At 52.8% G+C, this 16,812-nt stretch overlaps 7 protein-coding genes across 7 annotated transcripts; 4 read left to right on the top strand and 3 right to left on the bottom strand.

Moving 5' to 3' along the window:
* Window positions 1–287: 287 nt before the first annotated feature.
* Window positions 288–1,265, bottom strand: JN550_009142 (uncharacterized protein; the record flags this gene model as incomplete). The annotated part of the gene is made up of 1 exon (XM_049321181.1): window positions 288–1,265. The coding sequence occupies one exon, from the start codon at window positions 1,263–1,265 to the stop codon at window positions 288–290; it is 978 nt and encodes a 325-aa protein (XP_049168977.1).
* Window positions 1,266–3,001: 1,736 nt separating this feature from the next.
* JN550_009141 (uncharacterized protein) lies at window positions 3,002–7,287 on the top strand (the record flags this gene model as incomplete). Its single annotated transcript, XM_049321180.1, has 3 exons — window positions 3,002–3,242; window positions 3,321–5,813; window positions 5,867–7,287. The coding sequence occupies 3 exons, from the start codon at window positions 3,002–3,004 to the stop codon at window positions 7,285–7,287; spliced, it is 4,155 nt and encodes a 1,384-aa protein (XP_049168976.1).
* A 734-nt stretch (window positions 7,288–8,021) lies between these two features.
* Window positions 8,022–8,383, top strand: JN550_009140 (uncharacterized protein; the record flags this gene model as incomplete). Its single annotated transcript, XM_049321179.1, has 2 exons — window positions 8,022–8,181; window positions 8,241–8,383. 2 exons carry the CDS (start codon window positions 8,022–8,024, stop codon window positions 8,381–8,383), a joined length of 303 nt encoding a protein of 100 aa, XP_049168975.1.
* A 741-nt stretch (window positions 8,384–9,124) lies between these two features.
* JN550_009139 (uncharacterized protein) lies at window positions 9,125–10,959 on the bottom strand (the record flags this gene model as incomplete). The annotated part of the gene is made up of 4 exons (XM_049321178.1): window positions 9,125–9,217; window positions 9,269–9,925; window positions 9,987–10,124; window positions 10,177–10,959. The coding sequence occupies 4 exons, from the start codon at window positions 10,957–10,959 to the stop codon at window positions 9,125–9,127; spliced, it is 1,671 nt and encodes a 556-aa protein (XP_049168974.1).
* A 464-nt stretch (window positions 10,960–11,423) lies between these two features.
* Window positions 11,424–13,001, bottom strand: JN550_009138 (uncharacterized protein; the record flags this gene model as incomplete). Its single annotated transcript, XM_049321177.1, has 4 exons — window positions 11,424–11,583; window positions 11,668–11,756; window positions 11,837–12,835; window positions 12,885–13,001. 4 exons carry the CDS (start codon window positions 12,999–13,001, stop codon window positions 11,424–11,426), a joined length of 1,365 nt encoding a protein of 454 aa, XP_049168973.1.
* A 961-nt stretch (window positions 13,002–13,962) lies between these two features.
* Window positions 13,963–14,490, top strand: JN550_009137 (uncharacterized protein; the record flags this gene model as incomplete). Its single annotated transcript, XM_049321176.1, has 3 exons — window positions 13,963–13,965; window positions 14,081–14,378; window positions 14,456–14,490. The coding sequence occupies 3 exons, from the start codon at window positions 13,963–13,965 to the stop codon at window positions 14,488–14,490; spliced, it is 336 nt and encodes a 111-aa protein (XP_049168972.1).
* Window positions 14,491–15,370: 880 nt separating this feature from the next.
* JN550_009136 (uncharacterized protein) lies at window positions 15,371–16,665 on the top strand (the record flags this gene model as incomplete). The annotated part of the gene is made up of 2 exons (XM_049321175.1): window positions 15,371–16,154; window positions 16,211–16,665. The coding sequence occupies 2 exons, from the start codon at window positions 15,371–15,373 to the stop codon at window positions 16,663–16,665; spliced, it is 1,239 nt and encodes a 412-aa protein (XP_049168971.1).
* Between the last annotated feature and the right edge of the window lie 147 nt (window positions 16,666–16,812).

The raw sequence follows: 16,812 nt of genomic DNA, 5'->3' as shown, positions 1-16,812 counted from the left end.
CTCGCAACCACAGAAGAATAATGAAGCAGCACTCCAGCAGCGGCCTCCGACATGAGTTCGTCACCCAGGATCTATAGATTTGCGGCCCGCCGGCCATCGCCATCTGCATTCTTTTGCATGAGGGTCGAAATATAATACCATTGGCCAAGTTTTCTATTTATACTAAAATCGAGATTGTGTACCTGCGAAGCACGTTGAATCGGCGACAGCTTGAATGAAGAAGCTCCACCTCAAAGATAGTTAGAGGCTCCAAGCTACCGAGTTCGTCAACAACGCAGCGTTTTTGATCAGAAATCAAACTTATGACCGACAAGCTCCTCGCTCAAATCCCATAATTTCTTAGCATTTCTTGGATCGGTAGCATAATCGAGGGCCTCCTCAATGTGACAGTCGACGATGTAAGCTCCACTATGCTCATCCAGAGCAGGATCAAGAGCGCCCGTAAGCAAAGGTGCCGCTCCTTGGTGTGACGTCTTGAAAGTGTTGGGATCGAGTGGAGGGAAGCTGTCCCAGCCGTTATTTCGCTTCGCAACCTCAGAAATGGTGTTGAATATTTCATAATCAGCGTGACTGCTGAGATTTGTGTTCGTCACACCACCTGGGTGCACGGCGTACGATTGTATATTCTTGGAGGCCAATCTCCGTGCTAGTTCTACAGTGTAAAGAATATTGGCAGTCTTGGCCTGACCATATGCAGTCCAGATTTCGTATTCTTTCCCGTCCGAGAAATTCCAGTCATGGAATCGGAAGGGGCTAACACGGTGTCCGTTGCTGGTTACGTTGACGATGCGAGATCCAGGACCAGCGGCAATGATCTTAGGCATGATGAGATTGGTCAGCAGGAAATGGCCAAGATGACACGCAGAAAGCGTCATTTCGTAGCCCTGCTTATCTTTGGTGTATTCCATAATCGCCATGACACCCGCATTGTTTACGACAACGTCAATCCTGGGAATGGATGTACTGTTAAGAATCGTCGATGCCGTCTGCTTGACTGAGTCGAAGTCTGATAGGTCACACGGCTGGAAGACGACCTTGATATTGGGGTTGACTGATGCAATGTCTTCCACCACGGAATAGACTCTGGTCTTGCTACGACTCACAAGAATGAGTTGTTCAGGTTCGCCGTGCGCCAGAGCCACTGCCGCTGCTGCGCCAATACCCTTCTCGCCGGTGCCCGTGATCAGAAATGTGCGTCCCTTTACATGTTGTGGGAGAGCCTGGACCACTTCCGTGGCAGTTGTTGCGGCGCCGAAGGAGGGCATTGGCTAGAAAAATTTAAGGCTCCGTTGTGTAAAGAGAGTCGAGGATGGAAAGAATGCGAGGCTATCTGGCTTCTACACAAGATGATGTGTCTTGAACGCAGCCTGACATTGCTTGGTGGTTTGACTTATATAAAAACGACCCGGCACGCTATAGCGTACCATATATCTGTGTCCCAAATAACAGCTGCATCCAATCATGGGTTGTAGTCGTAAGTTTGAACCTTGATAATATTCGGACAGGGGGTCCGGAACTTCGGACTTTTTGAGATCATGGAATTGAAGCCGGCAGTGTAGTGGGGGGTTTTCCAAACCCACGAAGTTTACACTTTGATATCGACGATCTTGCGAAGGCATAGACGAGCTACGGGCGTACTAATCGCCGCTGGTGAAACCGCATGCCGGATACCTGATGCTTTGACGTGAAGATTGCCGGACGTATCGACTCTCGGACATGCGACAAAACCCGGCTGCTACGTTGATTGGCCGGGCGTCCGGGCAAGGTTTAAGCAAGGAACATCATTCCTGGAAATGTTATACAGCACCATTCACCGACAGAGGGCATGGCCTGATTCGATAAATGACTGACGCGGCGATGTCTGGCACGAGTCGAATCTGACTTACTTCATTCAATGTCTGAGTGTATCTATGAGGTAGGGCTCGCCCAACCACCAGCGATTCCGACCTCTGGTCTGAGTCGTCAGATAGGACTGAAGCCACTCATGCAACCCAATCGACTGTTACAACAATGTTGACGGTCTGAGTCAATCTGTTGCGGCCTCTAGCTTCCAAGTCGGAGAACTCATAGCAGCAGCACATCACAGCCAGGCACGGCATGGTACATTACCCCATGGCCTAGGTCGCATCGCGTGCCCGATGGATTTTCGGGGCCAGCAGTCTAAGCAATCACTAGCTGGTCCCCGGAGATTTTGGCTAATCGCCAATGCCATGGCGGGGTCCTCAAGGGAGGCCGTCTGACGAGAGAATGCAAGCCGGCGGCAATGCGTAACACAAGTTTCGCGCGTGTCAACCTGCCATGTTCCAATGGCATGGCATGGCTGAGCTACGACAGAGGGCGGACTGCGCCCCAGTGCGGCTAACCCACTTCTGGCCAAGCCCGTTGGGCCGCCACATTATCGTCGTCATAGCTCCTTGTCCATTATCCCAGATTCAAGGCATTTGGTGCATTCGCATTCAGTCACTCACGACGGATGTATCCAAGACGTTTGCGTGGGTATTTGTTACGCAGCAGCCTCATCATAACTACCTACTACACCTTAAACTCCTCAGCTAATCCTGCATAACGACCATCCCTTCCTTTCCTTGGCCTCGTATTTTATCTTGTACCTGTGCAGGGCAGTAAAGTGGTCATCAATACGTGCGGATTACCCTACCCACTTTACCCCTTCAACAACGGACCCTGGATCGTCAACCCCACGGCCGCGACACTGCCCTCACGGTCAGCAGGCTACCTTCTCGTTCGAGCGTTGCAATTGGTTGGACGGCCTTCCAGCGCTGTCCTATAGGCAGCTCCCATCCGCCAGCGACCACGAAACCTAAATATAAAGTAATCACAACTTACTCCGGAGTATACCGTTACCCCTCTACAGGCGCCCTTGGAATCCTCGAAACCTTCATGCGACTACCTCAGATACTCATATTCCCCCTTCTGCGATCGTTGTCAAGCTGGGTTTGCTCTTCTCTGCCCACAGCTTGAACGACTAGCCGCTGCTAGAAGAATGTCTGTTCTCCAGTCCAAAGCTGCTCAGGCGAGCAGTGGCAGCAGCAATGCGCAGGAAAGGTTACCCACCTACGAGGAGACCCCTCAGGTAGTGGTTTCGGACGACCTTCGCGACACCACTGCGCTGCCCGAACAACCAGGGCTAGGCGCCGAGGACGATGTTCCACCAGCTTACAGCGAGGTCCACGACCGCCTCTCTCTCCACCAAGCCGGTTTCGATGCTGGCGCCTCTGTTACTGGTGAGTAGCTGCGCACCTTGACTCAGGTTGATTGAATAGCTGCACAGGAGATACTGACTCTTGGCCCTTCACATGTAGACGATGGCCGAGTCGACATCAACATCAACCAGACGAGCAGGCAGCTAGCCGATATTATCGCACCGACACTGCGCAACCAGCTGACCCAGGACGCCAGAATCGCCGCTCAGGCCCCATTACCGCCCGCCTACATCCCGCCCAGTCTCGGTGGCCAACCTGGACAGACGCCCCCGCCTCAGCTCAATGTGGTTATACAGATTGTCGGGTCGCGGGGAGATGTGCAACCCTTTATTGCGTTGGGTCAGGTGCTCAAGAATACCTATGGACACCGAGTGCGAATAGCGACACATTCTACATTTCAAAAGTTTGTGGAAGAGAATGGCCTGGAGTTCTTCAATATAGGAGGAGACCCTGCCGAGCTTATGGCATTCATGGTGAAAAACCCGGGCTTGATGCCTGGATTTGACGCTGTGAAGAGCGGCGAGATCACCAAGCGCCGCAAGGGGATCGAGGAGATTGTCTGGGGCTGTTGGAGATCTTGCATTGAAGCAGGCGACGGTCTGGGACCTGCGCCGCGCCTTGAGCGCAGGCAGAATGCCGCGAGCAGTACAGAAGCCATGGTCATGGATCCCGCCCATAAGCCGTTCGTCGCCGACGCCATCATTGCTAACCCGCCAAGTTTTGCCCATATCCACATTGCCGAGAAACTTGGTGTGCCGGTTCACCTCATGTTCACCATGCCGTGGTCGCCCACGAGAGCGTTCCCCCAGCCGTTAGCCAACATTCAGTCTTCCAACACTGACCCGGTGACCACCAATTATGTCTCGTATGCGCTGGTGGAAATGATGACGTGGCAAGGTTTAGGCGATGTCATTAACCGGTTCCGAACCAAGGTTCTCGATCTGGATCCCCTCTCTCTACTATGGGCGCCTGGTGTTTTGACACGTTTGCGCATCCCGTACACTTACTGCTGGTCTCCAGCTTTGATACCAAAGCCCAATGATTGGGGGCAGCACATCGACATCGCAGGCTTTTATTTTCTCAATCTGGCATCGAACTACACGCCTGAGCCTGAGCTTGCCGCTTTTCTCGAGGCCGGACCACCCCCGGTCTACATTGGATTTGGGTCTATCGTTGTTGATGACCCCAATGGCTTAACCAAAAAGATCTTTGAAGCAGTGGCGGCGACAGGAACGCGAGCACTGGTTTCCAAGGGCTGGGGAGGCCTCGGAGCTGACTCAATGGGAATCCCAGATGGTGTCTTCATGCTTGGCAACTGCCCTCACGACTGGCTTTTCCAACATGTATCGGCGGTCTGCCACCACGGAGGTGCTGGCACGACTGCTGCCGGAATTAATGCCGGAAAGCCGACGATTGTCGTACCATTCTTTGGCGACCAACCCTTCTGGGGTGCCATGGTTGCGCGAGCTGGTGCTGGACCTGACCCGATTCCCTACAAGCAGCTTACCGCGGAAAACCTCGCTGAAGCCATCAAGGTAGCGTTGAAACCCGAAACACAAGAGCGGGCACGTGAGCTTGGAGCAAAGATTCGGGAAGAGAAAGGTGCAGATGTAGGTGGGCAGAGCTTCCACCAACATCTTGACGTGGACAAGCTTCGTTGTACAGTGGCCCCTAGCCGGGTCGCCGTCTGGCGGGTACGACGATCAAAGGTGCAATTAAGTGCTCTGGCTGCAGCCTCGCTGGTAGATGGTGGATTCCTGCAATACTCGGACTTGAAGCTCTTCCGTGCCAAGGAATACAGTACGGAAGACGAACCCTGGGACCCGGTATCAGCTGTCACATCTGCACTTATCGGCGATCTTGGCAGCATTGGAATGGCTATAGCCGACTTCCCCAGGGACGTGTTCAAGGCTGCGAGGGGGCCGAAGAAACCCCAAGAGTCCTCTGAGACATTGACGGATGATCCAAATGCCAAACCGCCTTCCTCTGCTGACGCAGCTGCTGGGGCTAGTGCAGATGCCTCCGTGTCCGGAAACGAAAAAGGGATGCCAGGCACCCCCAGGGATGGTTCTGAAGCCCAGCCAGGTGCAATCGCAACAAACGAGAGTACAACAAGTCTAGCGCCATCGACCTCTGCGGCTTCAGCGGCATCCGCGGCGTCAGGTACGCCATCAGAACGTCCTTCAACTCCAAGTCGAGTACGCTCCGAATCTTCAACATCACAGAGGCAAGGAACTGCGTCTCCAGTAAACCTCAATGAGAACCTGGAGCGAGCCCTCGGTGCTGGAAAGAGCATCAACAACATTGTCACTACTGGAGTGAAAACGCCCATGAACTTCTGTCTTGGGCTGGCAAGAGGGTTTCGAAACGCTCCAAAACTCTACAATGATGATACCGTTCGTAAGCCTGAAAAAGTAACCAGTTTCGAGAGCGGATTAAAGGTCGCCGGCAAGGAGTTCGGACTCGGCATGTATGATGGTATATCTGGCCTGGTCACACAGCCCATGCGAGGCGCGCAGAAGGAGGGCGCAATGGGCTTCTTGAAAGGAATAGGCAAGGGTATTGGTGGAGTGGTGTTCAAGCCTGCTGCTGGTAAGTTGCTCATGAGAACAATATCTGTAATGCCGAACACTAACAACATCCAGCCGCCTGGTCTGTACCAGCCTATACAATGGCCGGTCTCCATGCAGAGATTCGGAGTTTGTTTGCCCAGAGCGCCGAGAATTACATTGTCGCATCTCGCATTTCACAGGGGAACGAATCCCTCAAGGGTGCCTCATCCGAGGAACGCGAGGACATTGAGGTTCGCTGGCTGTCAATGAGAAATGAGGTGAAAGGTTTTTACGCCTGGAAGGCAAAAGAGAAAGGCAAGTCCAGAGATACTTCTCCTATGGCTGGCCCCGCTCGTACTCCTGCACCGCCTTCAAGCGGTTCGCTTGATCCGAATGAACCTCCCAAGACAGGATGGCGTCACACAAAAAATCTATCATACGACGAGAGAAAGCAGCTTTCGGAGCAAAAGAAGGCCTGGAAGAAGAGACAAGCAGCGTCAGGGGCTCATGTCACCGAAGATATCTCAGCTGCCAATCCACGCGCGTCGAGTGGAACGGATCCAGAGTTCGAACAGGCCATTCAAGCTGCTGTCCAGGAGACCTCTAGGGGAGATTCAGTTGAAGATGCCAGAGTTGAACAGGCGATTCGCTCGAGTATTAGAGAACTCCGCAGGAGGTCGACTACATCTCTAGATTCTAGTACCTCTGGCCAGTCGGCAGGTCTATCCACCGCTCGCTCTAGTGGAAACCCTGGCCAGTCTACAAGTGCAACTTCACCTGGATCTGCTCATAATCCTACCTCACCTCATTACGGATTCCCCTCCGAGACCAAGAGACAGGTTCCCTTCTCCCCGGATGACTTTGACAACATTACCGACGAAGAATACCAGGCTTTGATCGAACAGGCTATCCAACTTAGTGTAGCGGAAGAGCAACAGAAAGCAATCCGTATGCATGACGTTGAGGAAGAGGACGAGGAGCAAGAACAATACCGGAAAGCCCTTGAAAGATCCCAGACAGACCATGCATCTCTTTCGCAACACGACGAAGAATTCAAAAGAGCCATGCAAGCGTCCGAGGCCGAGCAGGCCCGACGTGTGCAACATGGACTCGATGGACAGGACGACGACGAGCAGCTTAAACAGGCAATTGAGGCTTCGCGAACCCAGCAAGGAGTGCATCCGGGTTCAAATGACGACGACGATGAGCTGAAACGTGCCATAGAAGAGTCAGAGCGCGCACACCGAGAAGAGCAGTCACGAGTCTCGGCACAGAAGACAGAAGAAGAGATGGTATTAGAGTATATCAAGAAACAAAGCCTTGCAGAGGAGGAATTGAGACGGAAAGGGAAGGGCACAGCGACTGGGCAAGATGACGACGACGAGGATCTTCGACGGGCCATTGCGGAGAGTATGAGGGCCACTGGTCAGGTAGGAGAAGGATCCGGGTCAGGATCTGGGAGCCAAGACGCGGCTGATGCCTCGCGAAAACGTCTAAGTGAATTGCCAGGCTAGGGAAATGATGAAGACACGACATTGCGCAGTATGAATCAAGTATACCCTAAGAGTAGCGCCAGAACAAACATAACAATGGATGATGAATGACAAACCTACAGTAGATCTGCAGCACCCGGAGCTGATGATCCTCACTGTGGCCGCTAAGATGTCCTGGCCTTTAGACTCGATCGTGCTCAGGTGTTAGCCCCCGATCAATGACCTAAATGAAGCTATTAGCGTCCCCGTAAGGTCGCCGCGGCTTCTCCCGCAATGTTAGGTTTGCCCCGACAGAAGCAAGTACCCCAGGATCCCAGCCCGGGTCATTGAGCGTCTGCAGGAACAAGCAATTCCAGTTCCGACTTAGATCGTCCATTTCTCTAGACATCGTCTGATCCTCGACTCCTGTGCAGCGTCAGTCGACCTAGAAATAAGCTCCTGGCCCGTGCTATCGGCGGCGGCTTATTAGTCTCTCTGTATCCCGCCAACGCGGATCGCCTATTGATGATTCATGAGACGTCATGACAGCCTTGAGGCGTCATGTCAAGCCGTATGTGGATGCAAACAGTGAGATGAGAGCTATGTCTGCAATCACTAGGAGACTTGGGAGGCTGCGAGACGTATAAGATAGAGGGTTGACCCTGTGACGGGAACACCTCTTGGACCATCAAGCTTGTCCCAATATTGCATCGATCAGTGCCTCCCCAATTCAGAATTAATTATTCAATTATACGAAACTATTCGAACCAGTCAAAATGTCTAACTACGAAAATGAGGCACCGACCGGAGAATTCTCCGACAACTCTTACGTCTCTCGCTCGGGACACAAGCACGAGCCCCTTGGCGTTGTTTCCGACCAAGAGAGAATCGAGGATCCTATCGATGGTAACACCGCAGACTCTGATCGCCAATTAGGTATACATCATATTCGATATCTATCGCGAAACCACGGAAGCTAATGTAAGGTGTTGTAGAGAGTGATGACAAGGAGGCGATTGATAAGTCAAACATCATCAACGACCGAACTCGACATGCTAAGCCTCAAGGCGGTTACCGGGAGCCTGGCGACGAGGAGGGTTTGCCAAGCGACACTGGCAAGAGCTCTACAAGTGTCTAATAACAGGATATTTGAATTTGTACACTAGGTTGGGGCCAAGTGTGTGTCTTTCGCTCACGCAGTCCGATTCGGTACTGGTTACTCTATATTAATATATGTTTTGGAATTCAGTATGGAACACATTTTGCGGTATGATCTACCAGCCTCAAGTACTTTGTGTACGCTTAATCATGCACAATGCTCTCATTTGGAATCATGCTGTGTCAATTTATCGACCTTCCAATAGTTTCGCTCAGGTGAAATGAAGTTTCATTATAAACTTCGGGTTCTAATTTCGGGCTCTTACTTTGTGATTGGAAGTTAATGTGGTATTATTGACTGCTATGGATGGTACATCTTCTGCCTTGCCAGAAATATTACAGCCTTACCTCCAATGTTATGATATGTTCTCAAGAGTTGCATTGTTAACTCTCTCGTTGGTGAGCTCTATATGTGACATACGATTTAGAGGTTTGTGTCTCGACGCTTCATGTTGATGACTCGAAGGAAGCAATATCTTTCTGCGGTTGCATCCCTCTCTTCGAATGGTCCTTTGATCCAAGTTCGAAGGTATGTTCAGTTGCGCGAGAGTGAGTAGTTATCGAAAGAGGCGCTTGTATGGCTGCTCAAACCTTTGGCCGTGTCATCCCATTCCGACCCCCTTGTTTCAATTCACTCAATAGGGAAGCGTAATCGAGCGCAGTGTTGAGGAATATCTTGCCTGGTTGGACCAGAAAGCATCGGTAGCTCTGGCTATCGAGCTCACACCAGGACGCCGGCGAGCAGAGCACCAGTCAACACAGCCTCGTGCTGACTACTATCATCCGTAGACGAATGAATCGCCGTGGCGTGGAACTGTGAAGAAGTTAGCAACCCGCATGGGAAACGAGGGCAAAAGGCACCGACCTTCTCAAAGTCATCGGAACGCTGGTCGAACCAAGCTTGCCACTTCCACTTCTCGACTAACCGGCCCCTCGGGCGGTTGCCGGGACGACTACACCAAAAGTCCGTGGAGGATAAAATTGATTCGGCAGAAAACACTTTCTGAGTAAGGTAGAAGTTTGCGCACTTGTGTGCGTCAAACACTCCGTCCGTGAGTTGCTTCATGTGCTTCGCATACTTTACAGCATCTCGTTCCTGGGCTTCGTGGTCTTCGAGCGAAATGGCACTGATGAGACGGGATAGAAAACTCAGCATGACCAGGGAAGCACCAAACATCTCGAAGCGGACGTTATCTTTTGGGAAGGGTATGCGATGCCGAGCGTGCGCAGCAAACATGCTCTCGAACTCGCGGTACCACTTGGTGAACTCCTCCTTAGCAGCTCGGCACTTTGATTCTAACTCATCAAGCTCGGTAGCAGTGAGAGAATCGGGCTTGTAAAGGACATCTTGGACTTGCGCAAGAAGACGAGGGAATTTGGCGCTGAGCATCCACATGTGTATGAACCCACGACCGCGAGGGGCAAAGTAGCTTGCGTCATCGATGGTGCAAGATTGCAGGACTGCTTGCCATGCATCTTCCTCGAGGAAACATGGCTCTCTGAGTCTTATCGCCTCACACAACTGTTAGATTCGGGATGTTAGTGGTGTCGACCAAACAAGTAGCTATTGCTGTGGAGCTTACGAAGGGCGGTATCATGGAGACGAGAAGACTCTTCTCGAACTCGTCTTCGAAATTGGTCGGGCCCATGGCACGTATAAGGCGAGTGGCCCCTGCTATGTGGTTTGCCCATGCCGTAGGTTCGCCCCGAGTGTCCAAGAGCTGGCAGACTTAGCCTGGCAACTTGAGATTAAGTACTGGGAGAGTCACGTACCGCGTAAATACTCAGTAACTCGACAGCGCCAAGCACATCGGCATTGGAAAACTCGTCACTATTGACGGCTGATTGGAGACTGCGTAGAGCTTGGCCATAGAGACTAATAAAATGCAATTCACCGCCAAGGGTGCTAGAGTTGGGTGCAAGCACATGCTTTGCTTTGGCTGCCAGACAGCGGAGGGCGTCATCTAAACAAGGGGTGTGACCATATCTTGCAGGGAGGTGGAACAGATAGGATTGCCTGCGACGGGCGATCAACTTGTCCAAAGATGTATGCTTCCGAGCAAGCAAGGTACCGGCTATCTGCCCCAGCGACACGCTCGTCAACTCATCGAGGTCGAGCACATCGAGCCCGGTATCTGCAGCTAGGGCCTCAAAGCCAGCCAGGGGCATGGGTCTCGTCAGGAGGCCGTGCCATTGCTCGAAAGGGGAAATGCGGCGCTCTTGGTTGGCATCCAAGTCCTTGCAAGACGCCAAGTTCCACGCGACAGGTACACTTCGGGTACCACACGATCCCGTTACGGCGTCCCGCGCACGTATACTACTTTGGGGTCTCTCAATTGATTGTGCTTCGCAATGATTTGAGTTGCGCTGTTGTACTGGGCTTTTGTCCTGCATCACGGAAAGTTGCCGCATATTCAGCTTTCCCCAAGTCCCTGACTGCTTACGTGTGGCTGCCGCCGCTTTCATGGCCTGTATCCGAACAGCCCGTCGCTTGTCTGTGTCGTACTTCTGCCCATCATCGCTCAAGTTGATCCATTGAAACTTGGTGACTGGCATGTTCGGTTCGTTTCGGACAATCACTTTCGTGACTGTCACAAGCAAGGCGAAAACCTGAGCATATCATGGGAGGGCGAGATGAAGCAACACTATATGAACGTGCATACCCGCGGTGCGATGTAAGAATATGAGAAATGACGACGAATATGCATGGCTGACTGCCCCGTCATAGGAACCGGCAACCTTCCACCGCCGCTGAGCGAATCTCCTGATGTCGAGGGTACTTTGAGGCGAAAGGCATAAATACATGAGGTTACGAAGACCCACGAAGACCCGCTTCAAGACGACCAGGGTACCATTGACCTAAAGCGGCTTAGTTGGAACGCAGCCCTACGTCTTATCCACAACGCCCGTATCCAACTTGGCATCCCGTTCCACACCACTCTGGTCCTATTCCACACCATCCGAATTTACTACAGCAGTTGGCGCCGCAAGTCGTCCCAAAAGTCACTCCGCAGCGACTGTCAGTCGACATTGGAAGCGCTGAAGAGCTCACCCTCGTGCTTGTGCCAGAACTTATTCTTGAGCTCGTCCCCGGCATTGTTCCTGAGCTCGTCACCTTGCTTGTCGTCACCTTGCTTGTCGTCACCTTGCTCGTCCCGGAACTTGTCTTTGTACTGGTCCCTGGGTTGATTGCTGAGCTCGTGCCCTTACCTGTGCTCGAGGTCGTCCTTGAGCTAGTCACCGGGCTTGTCCCCGGGTTCGTACCCTTGCTTGTGCTGAAGGTTGTCCTTAAAGTAGTCGTTAAAGTAGTCTTGGAACTGGTACCTGGGTTTGTCCCTGAGCTGAGACCCGTGCTTGTCTAGGGTTGGACGGTCAGTGTTCTTTTCTATCCAGTGCGGGTTGCGCTAGACGTGCTAGCAACGGATCGTCTTACCGAGCACCGGCCTGCCCCTGCAGCTGCCGTGGTCAAAACCGACTTCATGTTCTGATAAAAGTTCTTCCCGTTCACTACATTGCTACTGGCGTATGTAGCTTCCCATATCGCAATACCCCCAAAGTTTGCGCTACAATAATACGCATTGATAAGATTTGATGCCTCGGGGACAGTCAAGTCAAATCCGCTGTTGGCTGCGTTCGCTGACCCTGGAAGGCCGATGTAAAGTCGAGCGTTCTTGCTGGGTGTGGTCGCCATCCACGTCGTCCAGGCATCGTAGGTGAAGCCACCAGTCGCGACTGCGTCTCCAACTTTGTAGTTGGGGTTTGTACTGACCCACTGCCGTGCAGAACAAAATGGGGTGTTGTAGAACTGTATGAAAATCATATCGAACGAGCCGACCGACAGCATTTCCTTCATATTATTATCCGGCACCTGACACTGTGGTGATGCTGTCAGATAGAACTGGCCACTAGCGGCACCGTAGAGCTTTCGAAGCTCTATCACCATGGCTTTGTATCCTTCGGCGCCATCCGTGGGTGGATGCTCGATGTCCAGGTCGAACCCGTCAACAGAAAATGCTTCATTGTTGTAGTCGAAAGGGCGAGGGTACCCGCTGTCGACCATGGCCTGCTGGCGTGGACCAAATATGTACCAGAGCTTCGTAGCGAAATCGACCCCGTCCGCTGCGCCGGTGAGTTGGTACCCGCCATTAGCTCCACCCAGAGACAGAAGAATCTTCTTCCCAGGACTGGATTTACGGCAGGTATTCAGGTCGCGCTGTAAGTTGGGGCATTTCAGCAGCTGGTTGCTGGCAGGAACATTGTTGCCTGCATATCCCGGGCCTGGATAAGTCTCGCCAGAGCACTGGTTGCCGAAGTTGATTCCCGGGTATCCGTTTGCTTGCTGGGGAAACAAGTAGACAAATGACAAGATTATCACGTCGATGCTGCTGTCTGCACAGTATGTGCTCAGGGACTGCTGATTCGAACCTTGACCCTAGATTTGTGAGCTTCCCGCAGCGTAAATGTTAAGAAAGTCTCCCTACATAGTAGACAGCAACGTTATTCTTAGACGTCACATCGAAGGAAGCCAACCCGAGAGAAAAGAGAGTGGAGGCGCAGACAGCGTACAGCAGGCCATAGGCCTTGAGTGTTGCGAACATTCTCGTTGCAGAGAACTTCTGGGCGGTTGGCTATCGAACATGATGCAGCCCTTGTTCTACGGCAGGTAAGGGCATTAAATAACGTTCTCGAACTTGTTGTCGCGTGATGTTAGGGCGCCCACATTCCAGGGAGAATAGGGGCAGAGTTGGAAGTTGAGTCAGGGGGCATGAGACTCGGGACAGCCACGAGGCATATCACATGAAGATAAGTCAGTCGAGACATTCTGAAGACTAGTTCTGGTCCTATGAGGAGATTGGAGCCTCATCGTCCACCAAGCTGGGTGGGCTTCGTGGAGTCTCCGTACAGGCAGGCAGAGCGTCTAGCACGTGTTGGGTGTAAGTGCCCCTTTGTCCTTTGTCCTTTGTCCTTTGTATCCTGCACCCTACTACGACGGCTACCGGAAGGCAAGGCAGGCCATAGAGTACTGACGTTCTCACCTAGACTCGGTAGAGTAGACCTGGTACTGCCAGGAAAACAAAGATTTTTAAAGGGACAATAGTTTCCTCATGGTAATTTGTCTGGTGAGACAACAGGTCCCAGGTGACAGGAATGGGTTTACTTCTGGGCAACCCCTGCCTCTGCCCGGAGCTGGCTAGACCAGTCCATTGGTTGGCGCAAAATGTGGGGTTGGCCAATCAGCGCTCTTTTCTGGGGGTCGCACCTCAGCCGGTGGGTCAGTGAGTTGAGGCTGGTCTGGCTGGCCCCTGGGGGGCGCGCGGGCGGCCCAGCAATCAATCAATGGAGGCCCGGAACAAAGTAACAGCGGCAATCCAGGGGTCTTCCCAAAATGTGGCCTCAATTGCGATGTGGATCGGAGCTCTAAGTGCTGCTAAATTGACCCATCCCCAGAGGCCAGAAGCCAGGAGCCGCCGCCCCCCGTAGTCAACCCAAAAGCCCACGCGATCTGTCTTTTCGACGAGACGACATTCCCTCCCACCCATCGCACAAAACACAACCGCAATGGTACGTACGATGAGTCACACCGCACGCGCGTGTTCTCCTGGCCCAGAGCCAGAGCCCGAACCTGTGGCTTTGCCAGAACCAGAACGAGAATCCCGATGCTGATCGCAGCCTACAGTCTTCCCCGAGAGCTTCGTCCCCCGTCAACGCGCCGAGCACTGGCGTGAGCACCGGCCGCCCGTCCTCACCTCCTCCCCCTGGCGGCGCCAGGACTGCCATCCGACGACGAGCCGCCGCCGACCAGAAGGAGAAGATCGCCAATGCCCGCCCCAGCAGCACAAGGGCGGCCGGCGCCGGCGGCAGCACCAGCACGATGCTGCGCCTGTACACCGACGAGTCGCCCGGCCTGAAGGTCGACCCCGTCGTTGTCCTGGTTCTGTCTTTGGTCTTCATCTTCAGCGTTGTCGCGTTACACAGTAGGTTCCCTCTCCCCCGGCCGGGAGGTCGATGGCCTTCTGGGTCGGAAGCCCCCATGCTAACGAAGTTCCTGTAGTCATTGCCAAGATCACTCGAAAGTTCTCCAGCTAGATTGAGGGGGCAGCGGAAGGATAGCGATGGACGAATTGGCGTAATGCGGGTGGGAAGGCTCTGTATCATATTGGAATTGCATGACGGGCGTCTGTTCCGGCAGAAAAAAGAATACCATCATACCAACACCAAAAGCATTTGTGTTGTTATATCTTCAGGCGTCGAGTCGAGTCTTCGCATCATGGTCTCCGTGATAGGACGTTTGCCCTTGTTCGATTCGATACACCTCCGAGAGCTCGTCAGAACCTCCAACACCAAGACAGCACAGATAGATGCAGCACCGGTTTCGGTGGATATACTCGTGTGCTGGTACGTCTGGAGCCCCGCCGAACAGCACAGTTGGACTGGGGTTGTTAATTCTGATGCTCGACGTTATTCATAAGGCCTCCAGTCGACTCCTAGGTCAACTTCAGCATTTGATCGTAATCTCAACCTGTAGCAAGAGCACAGCCATGAACAACGATGTCTCGAGGCCGGCCACCTGCTCGGCTCTGATGTGACGGCACTTTCCACGATATGTCATCACCGTGCAGTTGAATTTAGCATAGACACGGACATCTTAATCGTCATCACGTCACCCACCGCATCGGCCATAAATGCTCACAAGGCAGTCACAACCTCCAAGATTTTGTGTCATTGCGTGAGACTCCTCGTGCCTTCCTGAGCTCATCAAAGACTAAAACGGGATGCTGCCTAATCAGAACTTGGAGACCCAAGGAATGGCGGCGTCCCCTGGCTACTTAGGTAGCCTCTCGACTCCTTTCCATGTTGTCAGTGCTGCACTGACAACAACCGGACGGTTGTCACTTAGCACATCTAACTTCTCTATTCCTGTGCATACGCCCTCATCGCCATTGAGTGCCGTGTCGCAACTTCAGAAATGCCCAAGCGCCGGGCCTCGACCCAGATCAAGCGGGAAGACGATGAGACCCCACCGGATGTGGCTTCATCTCGGTCAAGGACGCTTCCAGCTGACACATCGGATGGAGTACCATCGCCCGACTCCCCCCCAAGCTCACCTCCGGCCGCCACTGGTCTCTTCGAAGGCCAAGGACAGTTTGTCTTTGACCCTCATGGCGACCTTCAGTTGCGAGTGACTGGAGTCTCAACAAGCATTGTTTCAGGCACTTCCCTTGAGGTCGAGAGTCACCGCAGTGTGGTTTTCAGGGTCTCTTCTGAGGTGCTAGAGTTCACGTCCCCTAAATGGCGCGCACTGGTACGCAGCGACAACCCGAGTGATCATCGCCCAAGAGTTTGGGAGACCGAAATATGTGCCAATCCTGAAGCTCTGAGACTGCTCCTCAACTTAATGCATGGCGATATCGACAGCGTGCCCAACAGACTTATCACATTGAAGAACCTGCTGGATATCATCTTCCTGGCTGAGAAGTACGACAGCTTGACACTACTCCGACCGCGTGCGGCTGCTTGGCGAACGTCGTTAGATGGCGTTTTGGGTCTTCGTGGCAAAGAACATAACCCAGAGGATCTCGGCCGCGCCCTATGCATTGCTTGGTGGCTTGGTGATACCCAGCGAACCCTGGAAGCTCTTAAGCGTATAGCAATGAACAGCTCTGTCAGCAAAGGGGGATGTCTCGTGATTCCGGGAGAACGTCTGCGCTACCGCTTTAATGGTATGGATAGCGACCCCATGATAAAGCTAGGTATGCCGTGAATCTGAAATACGTCTGTGCGAAGGGCTACCACTTATTCTGGGTAGATGTAGTATCCCGCATGACGAGGAAGGTGATGATCATTGAGCTGCATAGCTTCTGGAAGGCTACTCTCAAGGGCCTCGATGGGAGTAATGCAACTGGGTGCGTTCGTTGCCGTGCCCCTGACGTCTCCCTTGAGGAGCGTCGCAAATGTGAGGGCTCAATACTCGGATCACTGGTTCAGAAGATGGTGCACAAGCAACTTTGGCCGTTTCCTGATCCGCATTCCATCACATCTAGTCCCGAAGATTTCAAACGTCAACTTCTATCCCTGGAACCTGCAGCGGCAAGTGGTGCACTTCACGGTGCTAGTTGCGGGGTTGTCGTTGAGAACCACCCTTCAGATGGTATGATTCGCAGGCTGGAGAGAATTCAGCCAACACTCTTGGAGTCTCAATTACAAGAACTGAGAGTCAACGCTCACAAGCTTGGACTCCCTGCAACTGCGCCGATCTCTTGATAACATCGCAGAGTTATTCGTCAGATGTCAAGTCTCAACTATTTTGGAGCAGACCAGCATCTACTAGACTGAGATTTGGAGTCAGATACGATGCTGCAAGAGGTGTGCGGCAATCGATGGTCAGAGACTTTATTTCCGGCGGCTTGG

Source organism: Neoarthrinium moseri (assembly GCF_022829205.1).
Source record: "Neoarthrinium moseri strain CBS 164.80 chromosome Unknown scaffold40_Wmoseri_CBS_16480, whole genome shotgun sequence".
Classification (NCBI taxonomy): Eukaryota; Fungi; Ascomycota; class Sordariomycetes; order Amphisphaeriales; family Apiosporaceae; genus Neoarthrinium; species Neoarthrinium moseri.
Note: the sequence above shows the minus strand (reverse complement) of the source record. Positions and strands in the feature narration are given on the sequence as shown.